The sequence below is a fragment of the Suncus etruscus genome, chromosome 8 (assembly GCF_024139225.1).
Source record: "Suncus etruscus isolate mSunEtr1 chromosome 8, mSunEtr1.pri.cur, whole genome shotgun sequence".
Taxonomy (NCBI): domain Eukaryota; kingdom Metazoa; phylum Chordata; class Mammalia; order Eulipotyphla; family Soricidae; genus Suncus; species Suncus etruscus.
The window spans coordinates 86,396,882-86,420,080 of NC_064855.1; the positions used below are offsets into that span (position 1 = coordinate 86,396,882).

At 31.8% G+C, this 23,199-nt stretch overlaps 1 protein-coding gene across 1 annotated transcript in view; it reads right to left on the minus strand.

The window, feature by feature from the left end:
• KLHL1 (kelch like family member 1) overlaps positions 1-23,199 on the minus strand; it is a 317,531-nt gene that overhangs the window by 30,796 nt on the left and 263,536 nt on the right. The window contains exon 8 of the mRNA XM_049779031.1: positions 1,492-1,654. Coding sequence (XP_049634988.1) covers positions 1,492-1,654 — 163 coding nt within the window. The remainder of the gene's footprint in view (positions 1-1,491; positions 1,655-23,199) is intronic.

A 23,199-nucleotide genomic window follows, 5' to 3' on the forward strand; every position in this document is an offset into this window, starting at 1 on the left:
ATTTTTTCTTATTAGTCCATCTCCTCATGTTTCCATCAAATTGAATTTTCTTTCTTTTAATTTGCATTTTTGCAATCAATGACTTGACATAAATATGTCTTTCTCACTACAAAGCTTACTTGGTTTGGGGAGATTATTTCTTCTAGAAGGCAAATTACACACTTCTGGGAATGAATTCAGGTACAGTGGCTACTCAATAATTGAGATATATGGAAAAAATAGTAGCTGTACATTCTGCTCTCATGATACACTATATGAGCTTCAGGCTTCAGAGACATTCCAATTGCCTGAAGATGATTATCATTATAAGCTTTGTAAGTGAATCAGTTTAGCTATTGTGAATCAATAAATAAGATGAGTTTTTTAAAAAATTGTATTGCAGATTCTCTAGGGCCAGCAGAGCATACATTTATTAAAATTCAAACATTGTTCTGGAAATACGAGTATCTAACTAGGGAAATTAAAAAAAAACAAAATATTATATTTATAAAACAAAGTTTAAAGAACTAAGTTGAGGCAGGGACAAAAAGAAGCAAAAGAAATCACAGATGTGGACATTTTTATAAGTGTTTATTTGTCAAATAGCTAATCAAATTTTTATTCATTGATTTGTCAATTATCTACTGTTCATCAAGTATGCCTGCAGCTATGTGCCTGAAATAAGAGGACATACATATCACTCAGTATCTTTTATTAAAAGACCAATTGATGTGTTTCATGAAATTAAAATAATTTTATGCTTGCATATGTCAGTACATTGTCATTAATTTTAAGACATGTGCAAATTGTTTGTCTTTTTTTCTCATAACAAATGGTGTCATCATAACCTAAGCTAAATGTCTTTTATGATAATTAACTAGAAAATTATTCAAAAATATTAGAGGAAGCAACAGTCAGATTAGATGTCACATTAATGAGTTATAAAAATAAAACAACAGGGGGAAGTCACATTTATATTATTATAAGAAAAAAATAAAACTGTCAGGAGGAGATATTACAACAAGTTTTGCTTTGGCTTGAAATGAAAGGTCACTTTTTATGATTTCCTGTCTGAAATATAAAAACAAAATAAAAACAACGCGACTCTAGTAGATAGACATTAAGTCACACACATTTTAGGATCCTTCCATCAACTTGGGGGTTATATATCAAAATAAATGTTGCATTGTTATTATTTACACTAGAAGTTTATTTGAAAATTGGAACCATCATTTGTTGGGAGTGGGAAGCAATACATGGCAATGTTCAATCCTTATTCAGTGCTTTTCACTTGAGGATCAATCCTGATGGGACTCACAAGATCATATGGAATACTGGGTATTAAATTGGAGTCATTTAAATGTATGTACTATGGCTCCAGCCACAAGACTAAACTTTCAAAAAATATTAACACTTAAAATATGGTTTTAAGTTTTATCTTCCAAATTACATAAAATTGTACAAAGATTATTTAGTCATTTATTATCAGATTAAAAAGAAATATCTACTTACTTGCCATTCAATGCTGCTACACCAACTGTGCTTCGGGCAATAGACATACTGGCCACAAATGTCCATTGCTGACTCTGGGGATCCCACCTCTCCACTGTATTCAAATAACTCCACCCATCATGGCCTCCCACAGCATAAATAGGTCCTTCAAGTACTGTCACTCCTAAAACATAAAAGAGATAAACAATTTAAAAATAAAGTTACTCACTCAATTTAATATGAGAGGGCCACAGCTATAGCACAACAGTAGATTGTTTGCCTTGCACATCCAACCTGGGACAGTCCTGGTTCAATTCCTGGCATCCCATATGGTCCATTGAACTTGCCAGGAGTGATTTCTGAGTGAAGAGCAAGGAGTAACCCCTGTCAGGTGTGACCCAAAAACAAACAAACAAACAAACAAAAAAGCAACATAATACTGGACCTAGCTAGTTAGAATCAATTAGAATAATGCCAAAACTATTCATTATTATACTACATAGTCAAAGAAAACTTAGAATACATATAAATAACTAGATACTTAAATACAAACACAATACAGCTCATTTCCTTGTGGCTTATGATGAAAAAATAAAAATGTTAGATAAATACATTTTCTGTATTTTTGACAGGGATGGACTTCCCCCCAAATATCAATAAAACCAAGTAAATATTAATCTCAAGGACACAAAGAATCCTAAGAAATAAACAGGAAATTTTCAAATTTATTGTCAGTTATTTGCCAGTGTTTATCTCTCACATAAATCTTCAGAATGTATTGAACTAATTTCTTATTTTAATGAATAATCTATGAAAATTAATTGTCTGAATTTAAATCCCTGAATTAAAAACCATGAGACTATATATTGGACTTGTCTGTTTGACATTTTACTACTTTTGGTTTATCTCTAATGCATCATATATCTGCATTATACATTTTATTCAGTACATGTAAAGAATTACTTTCAGATAAAACATGTTCTACATTTGTTTCAAACAATATTATTATTATTATATTATTCAATAATATTCAATGTTGTTATAATAATTAGAAAGCGTTGGGGCCAGAGCGGTGGTGTAAACAGGAAGGCATCTGCCTTGTGTGCACTAGACTAAAACAGACTGTGATTCGATCCCTCCATCCCATATGGTCCCGCATGCCAGGAGCAATTTCTGAGCACATAGCCAGGAGTAACCCCTGAATGTCAGTGGCCCAAATAAAAACAAACAAAAACTTAGAAAGTGTTTTCTAACCTTAGATGTAAAATTGAACCTATATTCAATCTAGTAATATAATAATGCATTCTATTAAGTACACATAAAACATACACAAAGAGAAAAGTATACATTTATTCTAAATAAAATCAACATATTTATATATTACAATTAACTGAGTAATGTATTATCAATTACAATAGCAAGACTGTAGGTATTTTTTTGCACATTTCTTGCAGCATTTATGATTTCCTTGAAAAAAATCATGTTAAGAAAAGTGAATGAAACCAAAAAAAAAAAAAAAAGTTGGGGACAGAAAGATGGCGCTAGAGGTAAGGTGTCTGCCTTGCAAGCGCTAGCCAAGGAAAGACAGCAGTTCAATCCCCCAGTGTCCCATACCCCTGAGCGTCAAATGGGTGTGGCCCAAAAAAACAACAAAAAATAAGAAAAGTAAATGATTAACTAGCATTTTAAAAATCATATTAATTAATTTAAATGTTTCTATTTTATTAAAATATCTTCCTGTATATGTCAACCTAAATCTGACAATTTAAAATATATTCCTATATTTTATTCAATAACATTATTAGAAGTGCTTTAAAATAATTAACAAATATTAGAAATGTTTTAGTGCCAGTTATTTGTATCTGAAGTTTAATAACTAAATTATTACTTACCGTATTTCCTTAAAAATGGACTTTATATATATATATATATATAATTTGTAATGTTCCTTCTTAACATATCTTGATTCAATTTTTAGCGCTTACCAAAAAATTGTTTTTATGAGTGAAAACTATTGTGACTGCATAGTGTTAATATTTTTCTTCTTTAACAATAACAAATGCTGAGGCTGGAGCATTTACACAATGGTAGGGCATTTGCCTTGCATGCAGCTGACACAGAATGGACCTTGGTTTGATTCCTGTCACCCTAATCCAGGAGTGATTTCTGAGTGCATAGCCAGTAGTAACCCCTGAGCATCACTGGGAGTGGCTCAAAAAAAAAGAATGACAAATGCAATTTATATTATATATTTCCCACACTAAAAATTATATGATATAATAATTATTAAATATTTTCTTTTGTTTGTTTGTTTTTGGGTCACACCCATTTGATGCTCAGGGGTTACTCCTGGCTATGTGCTCAGAAATCACTCCTGGCTTGGGGGACCATATGGGACGCTGGGGGATCAAAACGCGGTTTGTCCTATGCTAGCGCTTGCAAGGCAAACACCTTACCTCTAGTGCCACATTCCTGGCCCCAATAATCATTAAATATTTTCAATATAATTTGGTCAATAACTTTTAATTAAAGTTTGTAATCCATTATTTTTTCAGTGGAGTAATTCAAGTTAAAGATGATAAATTTTCATATGACCATCTTCAGAACACAGAGGAAATTAAATTTTCACATTTTGACTCAGTGAGAGCTTTATCCCGATGTGTTCACCTTATAGAGATCTCTCATAATTATTTCCATGTAGAAAAAAATATATTTTATACACAATTATTTTAAAGTATTTATTTGGAGTCAGAGCATATTACAGCAGATAGGATGCCTGCCTTGCACAGGGCAGATACAGATTCAGTGCCTCACATCATCCCATCTGGCTCCTGAACTCTATTAGGAGTGATTTCTGAGAATAGAAATAAGAACAATCTCTGATCTATCTGAATCCACGACACAAAAATACTATGTTTATGTTAACAAACAGAATATTAAATTATTATCTTATAACATAAATAATCTTATTAAAGTCCTGATAATATGGTAAAACAAGGTATCAAGCATTTTAATCACCAACATTTTCCAAATTTAAACAAATGTGATTTAATCATGTTTGTATATTGTTTGTATATTTGTATATATGTTTTTATATTGCCAATACTTTTATAATTTTAAAGTAATAGCCTACAAAATTGAGACTATGTCTAGAGTATATTCACTTTAAAATAAATAATTGGGGCTGGAAAGATAGCATGGAGGTAAGGCATTTGCCTTGTATGCAGAAGGTCATCGGTTCAAATCCCAGCATCCCATATGGTCCCCCGAGCCTGCCAGGAGTGATTTCTGAGCATAGAGCCAGGAGTAACACCTGTAAATTTATTTTTCTTATATCTTAAGTTTAAATCATTATAATAATGTTGGTATTACTAATTTAAAACATAATGTATATAAATTATCATAGCCTTATAATAAGCATCTTACCTTCTAGACATAACTTATCTTTAATTTCCTTCTAAAATAATTTAGAAAATCATCAAGGATTTAGTAACAACTAGTAAATATTTATGCTAACAACTAGAGTAACTTAATTTCAGTAATTTTAACAATTTTACTTCAGAAACCTTAAACCACTAGACAATTCATAAAAAAATTAACATCCTGTACTTGCTTGTTTCAAAGAATTTAGCAAACTTTACTTGTATAGTGGCAAATGAAAAATTGATGGTAATATTTCCCAAGACTATTAAATATATCTATGTACTATGTCCATAAGTGCATACTTTATAAATAAAGAGACTGATGGAATTTACTATTTATAAAAGGTTATTTTTATAAATGATACAAAATTATTTAATTTAAAAATGTGCTATAATTGTTTTTGACACACTCATGAGAGTACAGACTTGGGATCCCACTGAAATTACCTGGCAATATTTGAAAAATTACCTGAAATATTTGAATCAGAAAGACTGTAATTTAATTGTGCTGGGCTGAGACCCAAACTGAAAGTTGTATTAAAGTCCTGATAGGTGATTCTTCTTTTCAGCTAAGATTGAGAATGACAGTCACCTTGCAAAAGGCAACACTATTGGAATAATGGCAGAATGTCTCCTGCTACCAATCTGTTTATATTATAAATCTGATACATTTCATTCTTGTCTCTTTCTATCCCTCTTTTATCTTTCCAGTCCCCCAACTGTACATTAATAGTAGCTTTACATAGTAATTAATTTTGGCATAAACTTTAACTGCCATACTGCCAGTTAATATTAATTGTATTACTTAACACTTTATAATTTACTATATGTTTTATAATTTAATACATCTTTGTCACAATTAAGATGGTCTTTAATAAGCTTACATCCTCATCAAGTCCATGTGGATTGAGAGAAAGAAGACATATCAGTCAAGTAGGGTTTTGAGTGCCTATTTACATGAAGTAATTAATCTTTCTTACCTTAATTTCAAAAGTGATACCTAAGATAAAACTAATGAGGAAATTTAGATTCATTAGGGAGTGAGAAATTCTTAGCCTAAAGAAAATGACCAAGATCCTGTGGTAGAAAGTAACAGTGAGTCAGAAAATCTGCAAGAAATTTAACATAATAGAATATGGGAGAGACTAGCAATAGATAGCATGCTGCATATAAGGCTGAAAATTTAAAGTACTAAAATGAAAAAAGAATTAAAATATAATAATTAAAAAATGAAAATTAATGTGAGGTATGCCACATTATGCCAGAAATTTTCCCTACCTCCAATAAGAGCAATAAGTAATTGAGTAAAATGTTTTAATAATGTTATAAAAGAGATATTATTGTCTTAAATCTGAGTATTTCAGCAGTATTCAACCTTGCAATGTGGACCGAAGTTTGATGCATGGCCAAGAAATATGTTTCTCAATCCCAGTAGTGCGGTACTCAGTGGTTACTCTAAGTTTTGGAGATAGGAGGATTTGATCCCCAGAAGCAAATATATGGCATTGCATGTGCAGGTAGTGATACCACATGAGTCATATTCTGGCTTTCTTGATTTGTTTCTGAAGAGATATTACAACTAGGAATGATGTGGAAAATGAAAATAAGTAAGTTGAATCATCTGGTATATATGAAATGATTGATATTGATATTGAGCTGATGAAATGAAAGTTGATATTTTTTATTTTAATGTTTTTTATATACACGTTGGTTACAAACATGATTATGGTTGGGTTTCAGTCATATCAGATGACATCCCCCCATCACCAGTGCAACATTCCCATCACCAATGACCATTTTCTATATTTTTATTTAACTACATTACACACCATGAGTACAAATTTGTATTTTACTGTTATGTAGTTTTTTTATGCTTGAGTTTCAGTTATACAATGTACAATGTTCTTTGCTGGTGCACATTTTCACTACCAATGTCCCCCATTTACCTCCCATCTTCAGCCCTCTCTTTGCTTGACTCTGGGACAGTCATTTTTCTTCTAAGTATTTCTTAATGGTCACTTTTAGACAAAGGCTAATCCTAGTAGATAAAATAATGCAGGCTCTTTCCTACATGATGTTGATTCTGTGAATTGGATTTGTCTCTAGGCACCTTATAGAATAATGGCCATTTTTTAAAATGTGAATTGCAGCCTTGAATTCTTTCCCAATCTTCCTTCCTACTTCTCATTTTGCTTCACTAAACTTTATCAGTAGATAAATTTCATGGTATGAAGCTTTTGACTACCTTCACTGATCAATTTTCCTATACTTTAGGAAAGATCTTCTCTTCAATAAATGTCTTAAACAGTTTACTCCAACATTGCTACTCAGTAAACTCAAACTAGAACAGCTGTTCAAAGAAAATACTTTAAAATAAGGTTGAGGGAATGTGGGAGAAAAAAGCATGAAGCAGTGTCACTGAGACTCTAATATCAAGTTTAAGAATAGACATTAAGTGAGCCAATTTATACTATATGATTTTTATGTAAATGTGCGGCAAAATTGAAATCTACTCTTAATAATACCCTCGTCTTAGGACTACTGTAGGGAAATATGTACTTAGATAACTGATGAAGCTACTAATAAATTGGTTGTTCTATCAGTGAGTGTGTTGAAGATGTCAATGTGGAATTATGGCTACTGGAGTAAAGTCCAAAAAATGGGTGTCAGATTGTGGGGAAAAAAATAGGTCTTGATTTTACCATTCTGTATTACAAGACATGTTAATATCCACAACTTTGGCAAATAAAATTTTTCACAACATACATAGAGAATTTAGGTTCTCTTAACTAATGACAAACATAACATAAAGTACATTTGTGTGATGTTAATGGAAAGCTGAGCCGTTTTTTCTACCTGGAAATTATCCTCTACCAGGAATTTCTAATCTTCCTCTATATTTTCATAAATACTCAAAATATATATTCTTTTTATTTAACTTTTTTAATTTATCTTAACATGTACATTTACTTTGTCCCTCAAGCCCCCAGATTGTAGTGATTTATGTGATTATAATATTATAATATTTCTTACACAAAGCAATCCAAAGCCAAAAAAATTATGCAACTTCTTTAACATTAAAATCTGTAGTATTATTGACACAATTGATCATAATACAATAATTCATTAAGAATAATTTTTCTGGTACAAGACCAATTCTAGGCTTCAGGCATAATAGGTTGTCATATTAGGTTGGCCATAGAGATAGCATGGAGATAGTGCATTTGCCTTGCATGCAGAAGGATGGTGGTTCGAATCCTGGCATCCCATATGTTCCCTGAGCCTGCCAGGAGTGATTTCTGAGCATAGATTCAGGAGTAACCCCTGAGTGCTGCCAGGTGTGACCCAAAAACCAAAGAAAAAAACCCAAAATATATATTCTTGAATGATTTCAATTGTTACTTTTTCTGAATAAGACAAAGGCATTAAATCCAAAATATACAAATATCTATTATTTTGTGCATAAATCAACAAAGAATAAAGTCAACTCTATTCTTAATACTCAGGCTTAAAAATTAATATCATATCTTTCTAACTGGACTTTAAAATATTTAGGAATTGTATAGTAATTTTATTTTATGCTTTTTCATAAGAAATAAATAATATGTTGCCTGGGACTCTCTTACTTCATATCTTCTAATTATTTTCACTGTTGTCTAAAAAAATCATCCAAACCCAAATGCTAGAAGTCATCTTCTTGCTAAGACTCAATTTATATATTTATTGTTGCATACTAAATCTCTGTAACAGACCTAATTCTTACTTTCTAATTTTATTTTTATTGCATTTCCAAATAATTTATCGTTTCATCTATTACTATTACCAAATGTTCTCAGAACTTTGATACTCTATACCGCAATTTCTCTAATATTTCATGATTTTTTATATCTAACTCAAATGGAAAATTTCTATCAGGTTTTCTATTCTTTCCTTAGTACTGTTATCCTTCTTATTCATATTAAGCAGTATTTATTTAATTGTTATGCCATATAGCAAAGCAAAAATATTAAATATGTATTATTTAGATAACTAATAAAATATCACATAACATGCTAGTTTAAATTTATTATACCTACTAATATGCTATTTCAATATGACAACACCAATTACATATATCACCCTGTTTTTAATATAATGTTGTACTTATTTATTAATGTATTTATTTGGGGTTTGGGATCACACCTGGTGGTGCTCCTGGCTCTGTGCTCAGAAATATCTCCTGTCAGGCTCAGGGGACCATATGGGTTATAGGCGATTAAACCCTGGTCTGTCCTGAGTATGTTGCTTGTAAGGTAAATGCCCTACTGCTGTGCTATCACTTCAGCCACATATTTTAAAAGTAATTTAAATATCAGCACTGCAGAAACAGTATAATTTCATCAATCATAAAATCATCACGATTATTTTGTCTCATTTTGTGTATAGACTTCACTATCCTTTATTTAAATAATATATAGTTTAGGTAAATTTGAGAAACAACTGCATAATTATTAAATAAAAATAAAATAGGTGAGTAATAGAAAAATCATAAGACTGATTGAATTCAGTTGTATCATACAGTAATTGATTTTGTGACAACCTTAACCTCTTAATATCTCATTTTTTTTACTATACAAATTAAGGTTATGAGCTATATTTTTAAATTATTCTAAATATGCTTACATTATATTTAAAATATCATTAATATGTTAAATATTTTAGAAATAAATGCTGATTTTTTGACATTCAATAACTATTGAGTTACATTGCAATAATGTATATAAAATATGTTCATGGGAATTCTACACAATAATGAACTATTAAAATAAAACAAAATATCAAACTGAATAAGAATTTGCCTGGCATTCACCCACCAGTTTTGATCTCTAATAAAATCTATCAGTGACCACTGTCCTTTGAGCACAGAGCCAGGAATAATTCCTGAGCATATCTGGGTGTGTCACCAAAACAAACAGTTAAATAAATAAATGAATAAAACAACCTACTGCCATTTAAGTGAGTTTATATTTTACTTTTCTCATTTGAAAGTACATTTAGTATTATTCAATAATATTAAATATACTTCCGATGTATCATCTGTTAATTGAAAAGCAACCTATTCCTTTTGTGCTTTTGTGTGTGTGTGTGTGTGTGTGTGTGTGTGTGTGTGTGTTTTGTTTTGGAGACACACACATTGGCATTCAAGGTTAATCCCTGTCCTTGTCTGTGCTCAGAAATTACTCCTGGCAGGCTCAGGGGACCATATGGGATGCCAGGGAACAAATCTGGGTAGATACATGCAAGAAAAATATCCTGCCCACTATGCTGTCGCTTTGGTCCCTTTTGTTTACTTTTAACACCAAGTTGTTGCTTCCTGTATTAAAGAGTAAATGGTATTATTAGATGACTGTGCCACAGGCTACACATTTGTTAGAATCCCCATGGTGAATTTTGGTGCTGAACTTTTATTCTCTGAGTGGGATACATTATTTAGTGACAAACTAAAATTTATCAGTGAAAATATTAACAAAGATCAATGAAAAATATGTGGCATAATCATCATTGAACATCAAGGAGAAATGTGCTTCTATAAATATGATTCATTTCTTTTTCTTTGTATTCTCAAAAATCCCAAAACTGATAGACCATGTAAATGCAATCCTCTGTGGTCAGTAAGTACAGAAAATTCTTAGAATAGAAAGATAATCTTCCTTGAATTTTAAAAGTATATATTTACATGTATTTTTACTGATCCTTCAAATAAACCGAGGGGGATTTGAGTTTGTGCTACACATTTTTTGCTGTCAGAATTCTGCCATTTATTTCATTTCAGTCAAAACTGTAGCTGACTTTTTAAAAAAATAATTTAGAGTAATTAAGAATATACATAAATAAATATATACACATATAAAATTCATTTGAATTATGACTTAGCATACATATCAAAGAAGCCAAGGTAATTTGAATGTTCAGTCAGCAAGGAAAATTGTTGCCACAGGACAAAAAGACACCAACTCTGGCATACATTTCAGAATGATGTTTGGAATTATTTATATACTTTCAGTTGTAAATACAATTGCAAAATGACTGCCAAATAATGTACAAGAAAAGAAACTATAAAAGGGGAGTATAATTGCAACTGAAAAATATAATTTTTAGAAAATTTAAAATGTGAATCAATATGTTTGTTTAATTGTAATAAATATAGATCACGTATTTCACATAATCCTGAAAATATAACTGGAAGAATCATTGATATTTTAATCCATTTTGTTTAAATTGAGAAACAATGAGGACAACTTAAGCCATATGATAAAGATATAAATAGATGGTTTTCTTAAGAAAATATATCATAAAAGATCAAGATACATGGAAATTAAAAAGAAGTGTTCAACTAATATTTGTTTAAATTAATAAAGAAAATATTTTAAAAAATTGCATTGATAAATTGTAGCCTTAGAATGACAGCATAGAAAATATAAAAAATAGGGGCCGGAGAGATAGCATGGAGGTAAGGCGTTTGCCTCTCATGCAGGAGGTCATCGGTTCGAATCCCGGCGTCCCATATATGGTCCTCCCGTGCCTGCCAGGAGCAATTTCTGAGCCTGGAGCCAGGAATAACCCCTGAGCACTGCCGGGTGTGACCCAAAAACCACAAAAAAAAAAAAAAAAAAAAAAAAAAAAAAAAAAAAAGAAAATATAAAAAATAGCATACCCGAAAGTCTATAGAAATATGTAGATGTGAGAAAAATAAATAAGAATTTAGATGTTAAGGGGGCAGGAGTGGTGATACAAGCTGTAAGTCATCAGTCCTATGCATGCTAGCTAGCCTAGGCCAGACCACAGTTCGATCCTCTGGCGTCCCATATGGTCCCCCAAGCCAGGAGCGATTTCTGAGTGCATAGACAGGAGAACCTCCTAAGTGTCACCGCTTGTGGCCGAAAAACAAAAACAAAAACAAAAAGGATTTTAGATGTTAAGAAGACAGAGCCGTGATACAAATGGAAAGATCCTTTTCTTAAAATAAATAGTTTTGAATTTTGCTAAGGAAAAATGTAGTTAAATAGCATTAGTAATATGCACTTGTAGTGTTATAAAATAAGTACAATTTTTGGTCAGTCAAAATGTTTAGAAATTATAAAAACACAAATAAAGAATAAAGCATTTGTGTTATTAAAATGAGTGTTTATAGTGTTTGTTAGACTATATGACAGACCAAAGTTTTTATAGTCAAAAATAATATAAAACCTTCATAACAAATAAATCTATTAGAAATGTACCTAATGTTAAGAACACTTTGAATCCTAAGGCCTTATAACAGAAACTAATGCTTTTCTTTATACTAGTCTCACTTACCCAAAAAAAAATAAAGCTTCTAATTTTTATGTGAGTACATTGGCTCCTATTAAAAATATAAAAACTAATTTAGTCCTTTGAAAAAAATAACCAGCAATTAAACTTCAGCAGTATGCTGTCTAGAATACTGATTCAATGAAGCAATCGGGTTTATCAAGGAGATGCCTTTGCACTTGCTGCCAATCACAGATAATCAACAAGTTCCAACCTCACTAATGCTCTAAAGCAGTAGTTTCAAACCCCTGGAGTGCTTGTGAGAAGAGATGAAAACCACTGTTGTGAAGCCTTTATCACTGAAGACATATATTGACTGTATAAGGTCACATTCTGCCTTTAACATGTAATTGAATAATCATCATTTTTATGACTTTGTGTCTTTTCCTTCCCTTTAAAATTTAGCTAAGCTCGCTGTGCTCTTTGGGATTAATACAACAGCATCAAACATGTCTGAGAGTTATAAATTAGAGTATGTGACAAACCCTCTCTGGAAACAGTTTTATTATCATTATTTTTAAATTTAAGTGTAGCAAGATGGAGCTTTAAACGTATTTGGTACTGAGAAATACTCTAGATTCCTGGAATGTATAGTGCTGATGACTAAAGCCTACAAAATGGACTGACTTATATAAATGGTATACAAAACAGTATATATTATGTTCTCATATTTGGATATTAGTCATTATATGAAAAATATTTTAAATTTATATTGGGAAATATATAGTCATAGAAATAGTGATAAATTATATAAAAAACCTTCAAGGTTCAGATTTTTCAGGAATTAAATTACTTGTTTTTCATTTCTATCCATTCACTCTTGCAAATAATGGATTGCTATTTAATGTGTGTGGTAGAATTGGAGCTGCATTTAGTGATTTTTAATACATATATTATTTATTATATATATGTCCAGAATGCACTTTTACATGATACAAAGGCTCTTCACAGGTATAACTAAGTCGAGGATCTAGAAAACAAAGAGATCAGATTGAATTAGTCAAATGGATCCTAAATCTAAATACATGGGTTCCTATAAATTTACACAAGGGAGGTTTTAGTTTTGTTTCGTTTTTTGAAAAAATGAGGATGCAAACAGAACACAGGCAGAGACTGGACAAATTTGTTCACAAGCCAAGGGACATCTGACATTTCTAGGTAATAGAAACAAAGGGAAGATTCTTTCCTTAGAGTTCTAGAAGGAAAGTGATCCTTCTCACACCTTAATAATGACATCTGGCCTTTAAAACAGATAGTAAATACATTTAAGCTATAAAGTTTGCTGTGAAAAAAAATTTTTATTGATTGATTGATTGGTTTTGGGACCAAACGCAGTGGTGCTAAGGGGCTGCTTCTGGCTCTGCACTCAGAAAGTACCCCTGGCAGGTACCCTGGGATGCTGGGAATCAAACCAGGTACCTCCAGGGTCATCCGCATGAAGGCAAATACCCTACTGCTGTGCTATCACTCCGGCCCCAGAAAAAGTTTTCTTTTTTCTTTTTCTTTCAAACTAGAGTAATATACTAATACTTTCTAATTCTTTTGAAATTAATTGCATCATATGTTATATCTCTAAATAAAAGAAGACTAACTTATTATTCTAGATTGCATTTTAATTTACCACATCTTTCATTATTTATAGCTTGGTTATATTCATCCACTTTTGCTCTAGTGGATCTCCATTTACTCACTGTCCACAGTTGTAGATCAAGCAATATTCTGATATTTAACTATAATACTGACTGTGTCTAATTATTCAATTACAATATAAATGAATAAAATATTAATTATTAATATCCTAAAATCTATAAATTGTGTTTTTTTTAATTTTTAGACCATACCTGGTAGCACTCAAGGGTAACTCCTGGCTTTGCACTCAGAAATCGCACCTGGCAAGCTCATGGAACCATATGGAATGCCAGAAAACAAACCTGGGTTCATCCCAGGTTAGCTGTGTACAAGGCAAATACCCTATCACTGTGCTATCTCTCTAGCCGCTTTGAATTATATTTTAAAGACATTATTGTAATAATAGAAAAGGGGCACAACTCTCTCCTTTTCTTTTTTTCTTTTTATTTTTTGTTTTTGGTGTCGGGGTTAACCTCTGTGATGACTAGGGATTACTCCTGGCTCTGTATTATGTACTCAGGAATTGTACTTGTCAGTGGTAGTGGCATCATATGGAATGCAGGTCAGCTATATGCAAGACAAATGCCTACCTGCTCTACTATCACTCTAACCAAACCTTTAAGTTTGAGTGAAAATTAACATTTATGCATTTTTATAATGTTTATATAATTTATGGTAGTGCCTTACACTAATTTAAGAATAAGCAACATTTTGTTTATTATGAGTTCATAAAGTGAATTTTGATTTAGTATTATAGAAGTTAATATGCTTTTTAAAAATCCTTAATGAGAATAAATAATCTACAATCATGTATTCTATATTATGCTTTCTATGTAGCAAGACATCATAGTAAAAAACAAGTATTGAAAAGATAATAAAGGAATATCTTTCCTAGAAAAGGCATTAACCTAGCTGTTCAAAAGAGAATAAGTTCTCCAGAAAAAGAAAGGGTCAATATGGGTGAAGGCAGAAATCGGTGCAAAATAGGCTATAAAATATCTTGCAGTGTTTCTAGCTTGATAAGATATTTAGTTTGATAAATCTCAGATTGCTGTAGATAAGGGAAGGAGCAGAGTTTAAGATAGCCTGAGACAACAGCTAAATATTGAAGACTCTGAAATGTCATTTTGTAAAGGCTGTTATTTCTACACAGATAAATAAACCTTATTTCTCTTTGAGGAAATTGACATTGGTATATGCAGTTATTATAGGGGCAAGATATAATATACCTTCTATCCCAAAAAACACATAAGATTCTAATAATTTTATTTATTACTAATTGATTCTAGTCTATGTTTGTGGCTTATATATAACAAATATATGTTACAGGAGCTAAAGCAAGACAAATATAAGCTCTTGAGTGTGTTCTTTTAAAAACTGTGATAGGCTTATCTCAATACAATAATGCTTGGCTATGCAAGCAATGCTGATATGCTGTAACATCTGCTCTCAGCCTCTACTAACCTGCTTCTCTCTTCCCATAAATCTCCTCATTGAGATAATAAATGCAAAGCAATACTGTCTCCATATTAATCTGTTCCCACTTTTACTTCCTGGTTGGTGTTTCATGCATTATAAGCAGTTCTCTAGTCAGAGAACAGAGAGACACAGTCTTATATTCAGAGGAATCTGCAACTATCATTATGAGTCTTTATGGACTTTCACAGAACAGAATAAACAAATATTTTAGAAGGCTCTTAATGTTCACATATCTTACATTTGCTATATATTTTTACAAATTATATTCAGAATTATTTTAAGAGAGAACTAGAGATACAGAACTAGAGAGAAACAACTAGAGAGTACAGCATTAATATTCTTACCTTCTGAATGGCCAATTCAGGTTTTATCCTCAGCACTGCATAAACCCACCCAACTCCACAACCCACACAAGAGTAATCCCTGACTATAGAGACAGGAGTAAACCCTGAGCACTGCCAGGTCCACACCAAAACAAACTAAACACTCCAAAACAAACTAAAACAAATCAAATCAAATCAAAACAAGTCATCTTGGCAATAAAAATCAACTGCCTCAATTTAGTTGTAATGGACCACTTATCATTGCTTTAATTTTAACCTTTTAAACCTTGTAAGGGTAAGCAGGATGATTAATATTCCTTTCTATATATTTTAGAGACAAAGGCCAAGATTACAAATCGTAAGGCTAGTTTTCCAATAAGCTCCTGGTATGCAAAGTCATGTTCACATACATTCTAGCAGCCACAATATTTGCAAGCATATATCCATGTTAACTGCCTCTGTAAAAAGAAATTATGAAAATAAAAGGAGAATCAGATACATTGTCTTTTTTATGGAGCAGGTAGTTAAGATAAATATATATTAAGTGCATACCTGAATAGCTCAGTGTTTATAAATGCTTAAGAAACAATAGCTAAATAATACTATTTATAAAATTATTTTGGGTAACTTCTATTACAAGAAAAATGCTAAAATATATCTCTCCTATTTTTAGATAAAATGGTCACAAGTTGAGGAAAAGAGAATCAAAATAATATATTTTTGATTTTAAAACAGACATTCCTTTTTTGTTTTACTGATGTGTATATTACTGGGTTTTGGCCTTGAACAGCAGTGCTCCGAGTGCTGTGCTTAAGGATTATTATGGATAAAGATGAAGAACCAAGTGCATCTTACTCCTATTCTATCTCTACAACTTGATTCGTATTATTTTTATATTATAGACCCTTTATAAAACAGTTTAAAATAAAACTTAATTGTTATTAACTTATATCCCTGGATACAACCATTATTTTACTGTGATTTGTGGAGTTCTTAACAGGCTCTAGGTAATGCTATTTTAAGCGTCAGTTTAAGGTACATGATATCTCTAAGGGCTCGGGTACTTTTTTTTTTATTAAAATCAAGAATCTGTTAGGACAAAAGAGAAAAAATATCAATGAAAAAATAAATATAAATAAAATTAAAAACTATAGAAGTTGAAAATGTGTGTTTAAAAGTGTCTAAAATGCCTTTTCATGTCAACCGTTTCATGTTATTATTTTCATTTTATTATCATTAAGTCTAAAAACTTGTAGAGTGTCAGGTTGAGAAAGCTCAAATGGTAGAGCACATGCCCACCATGTGTGAGACATTGAGTTTGATCCTCTGCAATATATACCTAGCTGCCTTCCTATGTGTTTCCTCTTGTCAATATTAAAAAGAAAGAAAAAACTGGGAATTGTTTCATTGCCATTGTAATTTTCATTGGAATAGGGATGTTTTTCTCAAGAGATATAACTTAATTAAAATATTAATCAAATTTAAAAAATAAAAGTAAAGGCAAAAGTTAACATACATATGATAATAAATCAGTAATGTTAATAAAATAATTTTGTGTCCCCTGCTGCATCCCAAGTAGTAATCATGGACTCAAGGGCTATTATAATGATACGTGGCAATTTAAGGGATTTGGAATGTGGTACTATTTGAGCTCTGCAAAGATGGGGAACACCAAAGAAACCTCTGCAGTTCTCAGGGCCACACAGGGTTATATGCAATGATGCGCAGGAGGAAAAGTGATTTCGGGAATAGAATCCAGTCTAAATTATGTAAAGTAGCAATTCTACCCATTGGACAATCTCCTAGGTCTAACCAATTTTTAAAAATTTTGAATCCAAATGCTTCTAGCCAGGAGTATCCCCTGAGCATCACCGGGTGTAGTCCAAAATCAAAATCAATAATTAATTAATAAATAAAATTGAATCAATTGCTTTACCTCAGAGAAAAAGATCTTTGATTTTTTACATATATAAGAAAATATTATCTAAATGAGATTTCATGTTTTAAAGGTTAAAAATAAGGTTGAGATAAAAACTTTCCTACAAAGAAACAACAAAAAGGTCTACATAAACTTAATTCAATTGCTTATTGAACTGTTATTCTAGAGTTTTCTTTGTTCTCCTTAGCGGTAACTGTCTTTAATAATACTAACTTTTTTCCCCCTATTTCTAATACTAACAAGTACCAGAGAATGTACTTTTACCATTGAGTAATGGGAATATGCAAAGAAAATTATTGTTTCTTCTATCTATATGAAAAATTAAACATTTAGTTTTTAATTATATATAATGAATTAACTCATAAATATTTTATTCTGAAGATAAAACAAAATTACTTATTTTAGAACAAAAATAATCACCAGTATTTTTAAGAATAAATTATAAGTGTCATTGAGAAAAAAATAGGTGTGAAGAGATTTGACGAGGATAAGCTATTTATCTTGTCCGGGGTGAAAATAAATATAAGAGATTTTATCAAGATAAGATATTTACCTTGTCTGGGGTCAACCCCTTTCTCTCCCTGCTATTTCATGTGTTACCTCAAGAACTATCAAAAGCCACCTTGAGGACAGAAACTGAATTTTACTCAAAATAATTAGGATAGATCAAATTACTCTTTTAAATTAAGAAATACTGTCAGACTATGCTTTTAATTTTTTTTGTATTTATTTTCTGTTTTGGGAACAAAGCCTATTGTGTTCAGAGATCGCTCCCAGCTCAATGCCTGAGAGACCACCTGGTACCAGGATCAATTGTAGCCTCTTATATACAAAGAATCTGCACTGACACTTCAATCTATCTCTCTAGGTCCAAATACAAATTTTGCTTTGTTTTATTTGCGTGTGTGTGTGTGTGTGTGTGTGTGTGTATGTGTGTGTGTGTGTGTGTGTGTCCCACATTGAGCATGACTAAAGAGTGTAATCTATTTGGTATTTAGTTCACTTGAATTTCTGATCCTCACTAGTTGCCTGTGATTAAACGTGGGGTTACTTATTTCAAAGCATGTGCCCACAACTTTGAACTACCTCCCTAATAATATGTATTTTAAAATATATGTAATACATATATGTAAATATATGTATAGATACATTTGTTTACAATCTTGGATTTAAAGTTGAGTATCATACATATGCAAGCCAATTGCTTTATTACTCTATTACTGAGCTCTGTGCTCAGGGATCACTATTGAGCTTTACTACTGAAGATCAAGTGAACTTTTCACAACTAAGTGAAAATGAGCTTCACTACTAACGAAGCATGAACTGTATGAACTTTAGTATTAATATTAAACTACTTAATCTTTTGGTTTTCAGTTTTCTCATTTATGAAATTGGAATTCTGGAATATTTTCTTTAATATGCTCTACATTTAAATGTATTTCAATATGCATAGTTTTTATTGCTTTGCCATACTATTAGATGTTCACATAAAGATGGAAACAATTTAGACTGAAATAATTTTTCTATTAAAATTAGTCTTAACACATTTTAAATTGAGACATGGAAATTTGCATGCTCATTGAGTTTAAATGCATCTATGAAAAAGCCTACAATGAAAAATATAGATTTTATCTTCCCTGATATGTCTAAAAAATAAACTAAGTAATAAATTAATCAAATTGAGAATAAAATGAAAAGAAGTGGTAAACTATCTATGGTTGATTTAAAATCTGTCTTTCTTTAATTTCTTTCTGTGTGACTCATTTGAGTAGCCAGGTTATCCTAATTTTTTAAGTAACAAATAATATTTGCTTTTTATTAAATAGGCAAGTGGTATTGGGTAAATCCATACATTTGATACTTAAATTTTGAACTGTTTTACAATACACAAATCTTGAGAATGAGTATTTGCTTTGCAAGAGGCACACTTAAGTTTTATTCCTGGCATACCATATTGTCATCTGAGACTGCCAGGAGTAATGTCTAAGTGTAGAGCCAGGAGTAAATCCAGAGCACTGCCTGTTGTGGCCCCAAACCACAAAATAAATATTTCAGGATCTGTCCAATTCCATTCTTATTTGAGTGATATTTTTACATTACTATGTTTAAAATGTTTATTTGTTAACTGAGATTCAAAAGAGATATAGTATAACAGGTTAAGACTTGTCTTGCATGCTGCAGGCCCCAGTTCAATTTCCAGAATTGCATATGATCCTCTTAGCATACCAAGAGTAATTCTTTAGGGCAGAGCCAGAAATAATCCCTTAGCCCTTCTGGGTGTGATTGCAAAATAAAAACAAACAAAGTCAAAACATAGTTAATTGATTACTTTGTTGAATATAAATTTTTTGTTGAAATATTTTATTATTGGAAGATAATGAATATGTAATCAGATCATGAAAATTAACTTTTTTATTTATTTAAACACATTGATTACATACATGATTGTGTTTGGGTTTCAGTCATGTAAAGAACACCACCCATCACCAGTGCAACATTCCCATCACCAATGTCCCAAGTCTTCCTCCTCCCCACCCGACCCCCGCTTGTACTCTAAACAGGCTCTCCATTTCCCTCATACATTTTCATTATTAGGAAAGTTTAAAATGTAGTTATTTCTCTAACTAAACTCATCACTCTTTGTGGTGAGCTTCCTGTGGTGAGCTGGAACTTCCAGCTCTTTTCTCTTTAGTGTCTGAAAATTATTATTGCAAGAATGTCTTTCATTTTTCTTAAAACCCATAGATGAGTGAGACCATTCTGCGTTTTCTCTCTCTCTCTGACTTATTTCACTCAGCATAATAGATTCAATGTACATCCATGTATAGGAAAATTTCATGACTTCATCTCTCCTGACAGCTGCATAATATTCCATTGTGTATATGTACCACAGTTTCTTTAGCCATTCATCTGTTGAAGGGCATCTTGGTTGTTTCCAGAGTCTTGCTATGGTAAATAGTGCTGCAATGAATATAGGTGTAAGGAAGGGATTTTTGTACTGTATTTTTGTGTTCCTAGGGTATATTCCTAGGAGTGGTATATCTGGATCATATTAACTTTTAACCTTTTTCTTCCTTCACTCTGGCATCTAAGTTTCGGGGGTACTTTCACACTTTTACATATTCCCAGAAACAGTACTTTTTATGCACTGTATATGCTAATAAATTGTGTTATGTCTTCTTTTGACTTTGAGAAAATTAAGTTCTATTCATAAATAAATGGTATTTGCCAATTACTAATTCACAAGAATGAGTCTAGAGGCACAGAGGAAAATGTGATTTCTTTGCAAGTATCCATCTTGTGTTCAATACTCAACCTATCATGTTTACCAGTCAAGCTAGGAGTTATCCCTAAACACAGAGCCAGGATTAAAGACTGAGAATTGCCCTGAGTAACTCCCAAAAGACAAAAACAAACAAAATACAATTTGAAAGAGTAATTTCCAAACTAAATTAAGCAAAACACATATGATTTTATTTCCCTTTGCATTTCTTTAAGTATTAGCAAAGGTTGCAGACACACCTAACTTCAAGGGCAGTGGGATACTCAGATCATACAAGATAGACACAGAATGCCAGCTGAGATATCGATGTACTTCCTTGTAATCATTTTGTTCTCCACTAGCTTTAATTGGGATCAAATTTTTCCTTGGAATGATTTATCAAATATCTCTTAATTTCAGACTCTTCCCAGAGTATTCTCTATTTTATTTTATTTTTTAATATGACAATATGTTCTTAAATAGCTCTCTTTGCTCATGGATCAGTCAGTTTTATTCTGTGTACCCATGTGAGATCAATTCTTAATAAATGTTACTGGCAGAATGGCTGAATTATAAACTCTAAAGCTCACTTCTCCATCAAAGAATGAGACAGTAGTACATAATAGGCAGAAATTAGAGCTTGAAGTTTCAAAAGAATAATATACCAGGTAAGTCACTTGCCTTGCAAACCACTGATCCAGGTTCTATCCTAGTTATTCTACATGGGCCCCCAGCACTTTCACAAGTAATCCCTCAGTGTACTCAAAAGTAAAACTTGAATAATGCCATATATATCCTCTCTCAACTTCCTAAAACATCAGGATTATAGAAAAAAGGGTCTATACATATAACAAGAAAAACTGTTGAACCTGACATTTTCTATTTACTGCATGGAGTTTTAAAAGTTAAGTTATATTGATTCCCATTATCTTTTCCAAGCTTTGCTTTAGCCTTGAAAATCAACAACCTTACAACCAAGGTGATGACAAAATACTTAAGTCTGGAAATTGCTGGAGGGGTTTGAAGAAATTTGCCAATTTCTCCAAAGCCACATCATTTACTTGAATGATATAATCTTTTTCTACCTAAAAGTTTCTCTTATTTGAATGTTCATAGTGGTTGTTTATAAAAATGTATTTTTTATTATTTTATTATAGTATAATAATTATTCAACATCACACTTTTCAGATGTAGTCAAATAAATTGGGGAAAACAAAATGACCAAAATTTAAAAAAAAATGACATAGGGAGTAAGAATAACAAGCACATGCTTTGTAGGTGAGAGAACCTGTATCACATGGTCCTCCAAGCAGTGCCAGGGGTGACTCCTAAGCAAAGGGTCATTTGTTATGAGTTTTGCTGTTGTGTTAAGGAAAAAAAAAAAAAGAGGAACGGTGAGGGGATAGGGCAGAGAGAAGAGGGGCGGGGACAAGATTAGAGAGGAGGAGATTAAAGAGGAGGAGACAAGAAGATAGGATTAGGGAGGAAAGGGAGAAGGAAGGAGAGAGGGAGAAGAAGAAAGGAAAGGGGAGGGAAGCCGATAAAAAGAAAAATAAAAGTAATAAAAACTGATTAAGAGATACCTGTGCAAGTGAAGAATTTTAAAACTTTACTATTTCTGATTTTTGATTTTCTAGAACTGAAGAAATAGAACAGCAGATAAGGCTCTTTCCTTGCATAGATCCTCACAGGATGGATCCCTGACATTCCGTATAGTCCCCTAGACCACTGATCCCTGAGTGCAGAAAAAGTAGTAAATCTTGAGCACTTCATGCTTGCCCAAGCTCTCCCATACTACCACCAAATTCTGGGAATCTTGAAAGTTAGATGCCATGAGCATTGCAGTATACATTTCTAGAAAAACCTCAGAGTGTTAAGCTTTCACCAAAATCTTTGATGATTTTGTGTGACAAAAAGTCACGGTTAATTTAGACTGTTGAATTTAGAATTATTTTACATGGAGCATTTTAGACTGATTAGAAATTTATGTGATTATTCAGACTTGACCATAATTAGAATAATTTTTAAGTCAGCAGACTTCACATAGAAGACAGTGTATGTTTAATGTTTTTGGACCACCTCTGAAGGTTATTGGGCCTTACTCCTGGCTCAAAATTTAGGATTCACTGTTGTCACATCAAGAGGACCCTGGTGATAATCTGGGATTTGACTCTGGAAATCTTTGAGGAGGAGCAAGCTAATTAAGCAAAGCAAAATTTTATTTTGGCTTTGTCTTTGTCTATGCTTTAGCAAAGGTTGCAGAAGATTTCATTTCTAGGGCAATAAAATTCACAATTTTATGTGATAGAGACAGAATTCTAGCTGTGTCAAGAAAGGTTGAGAGAT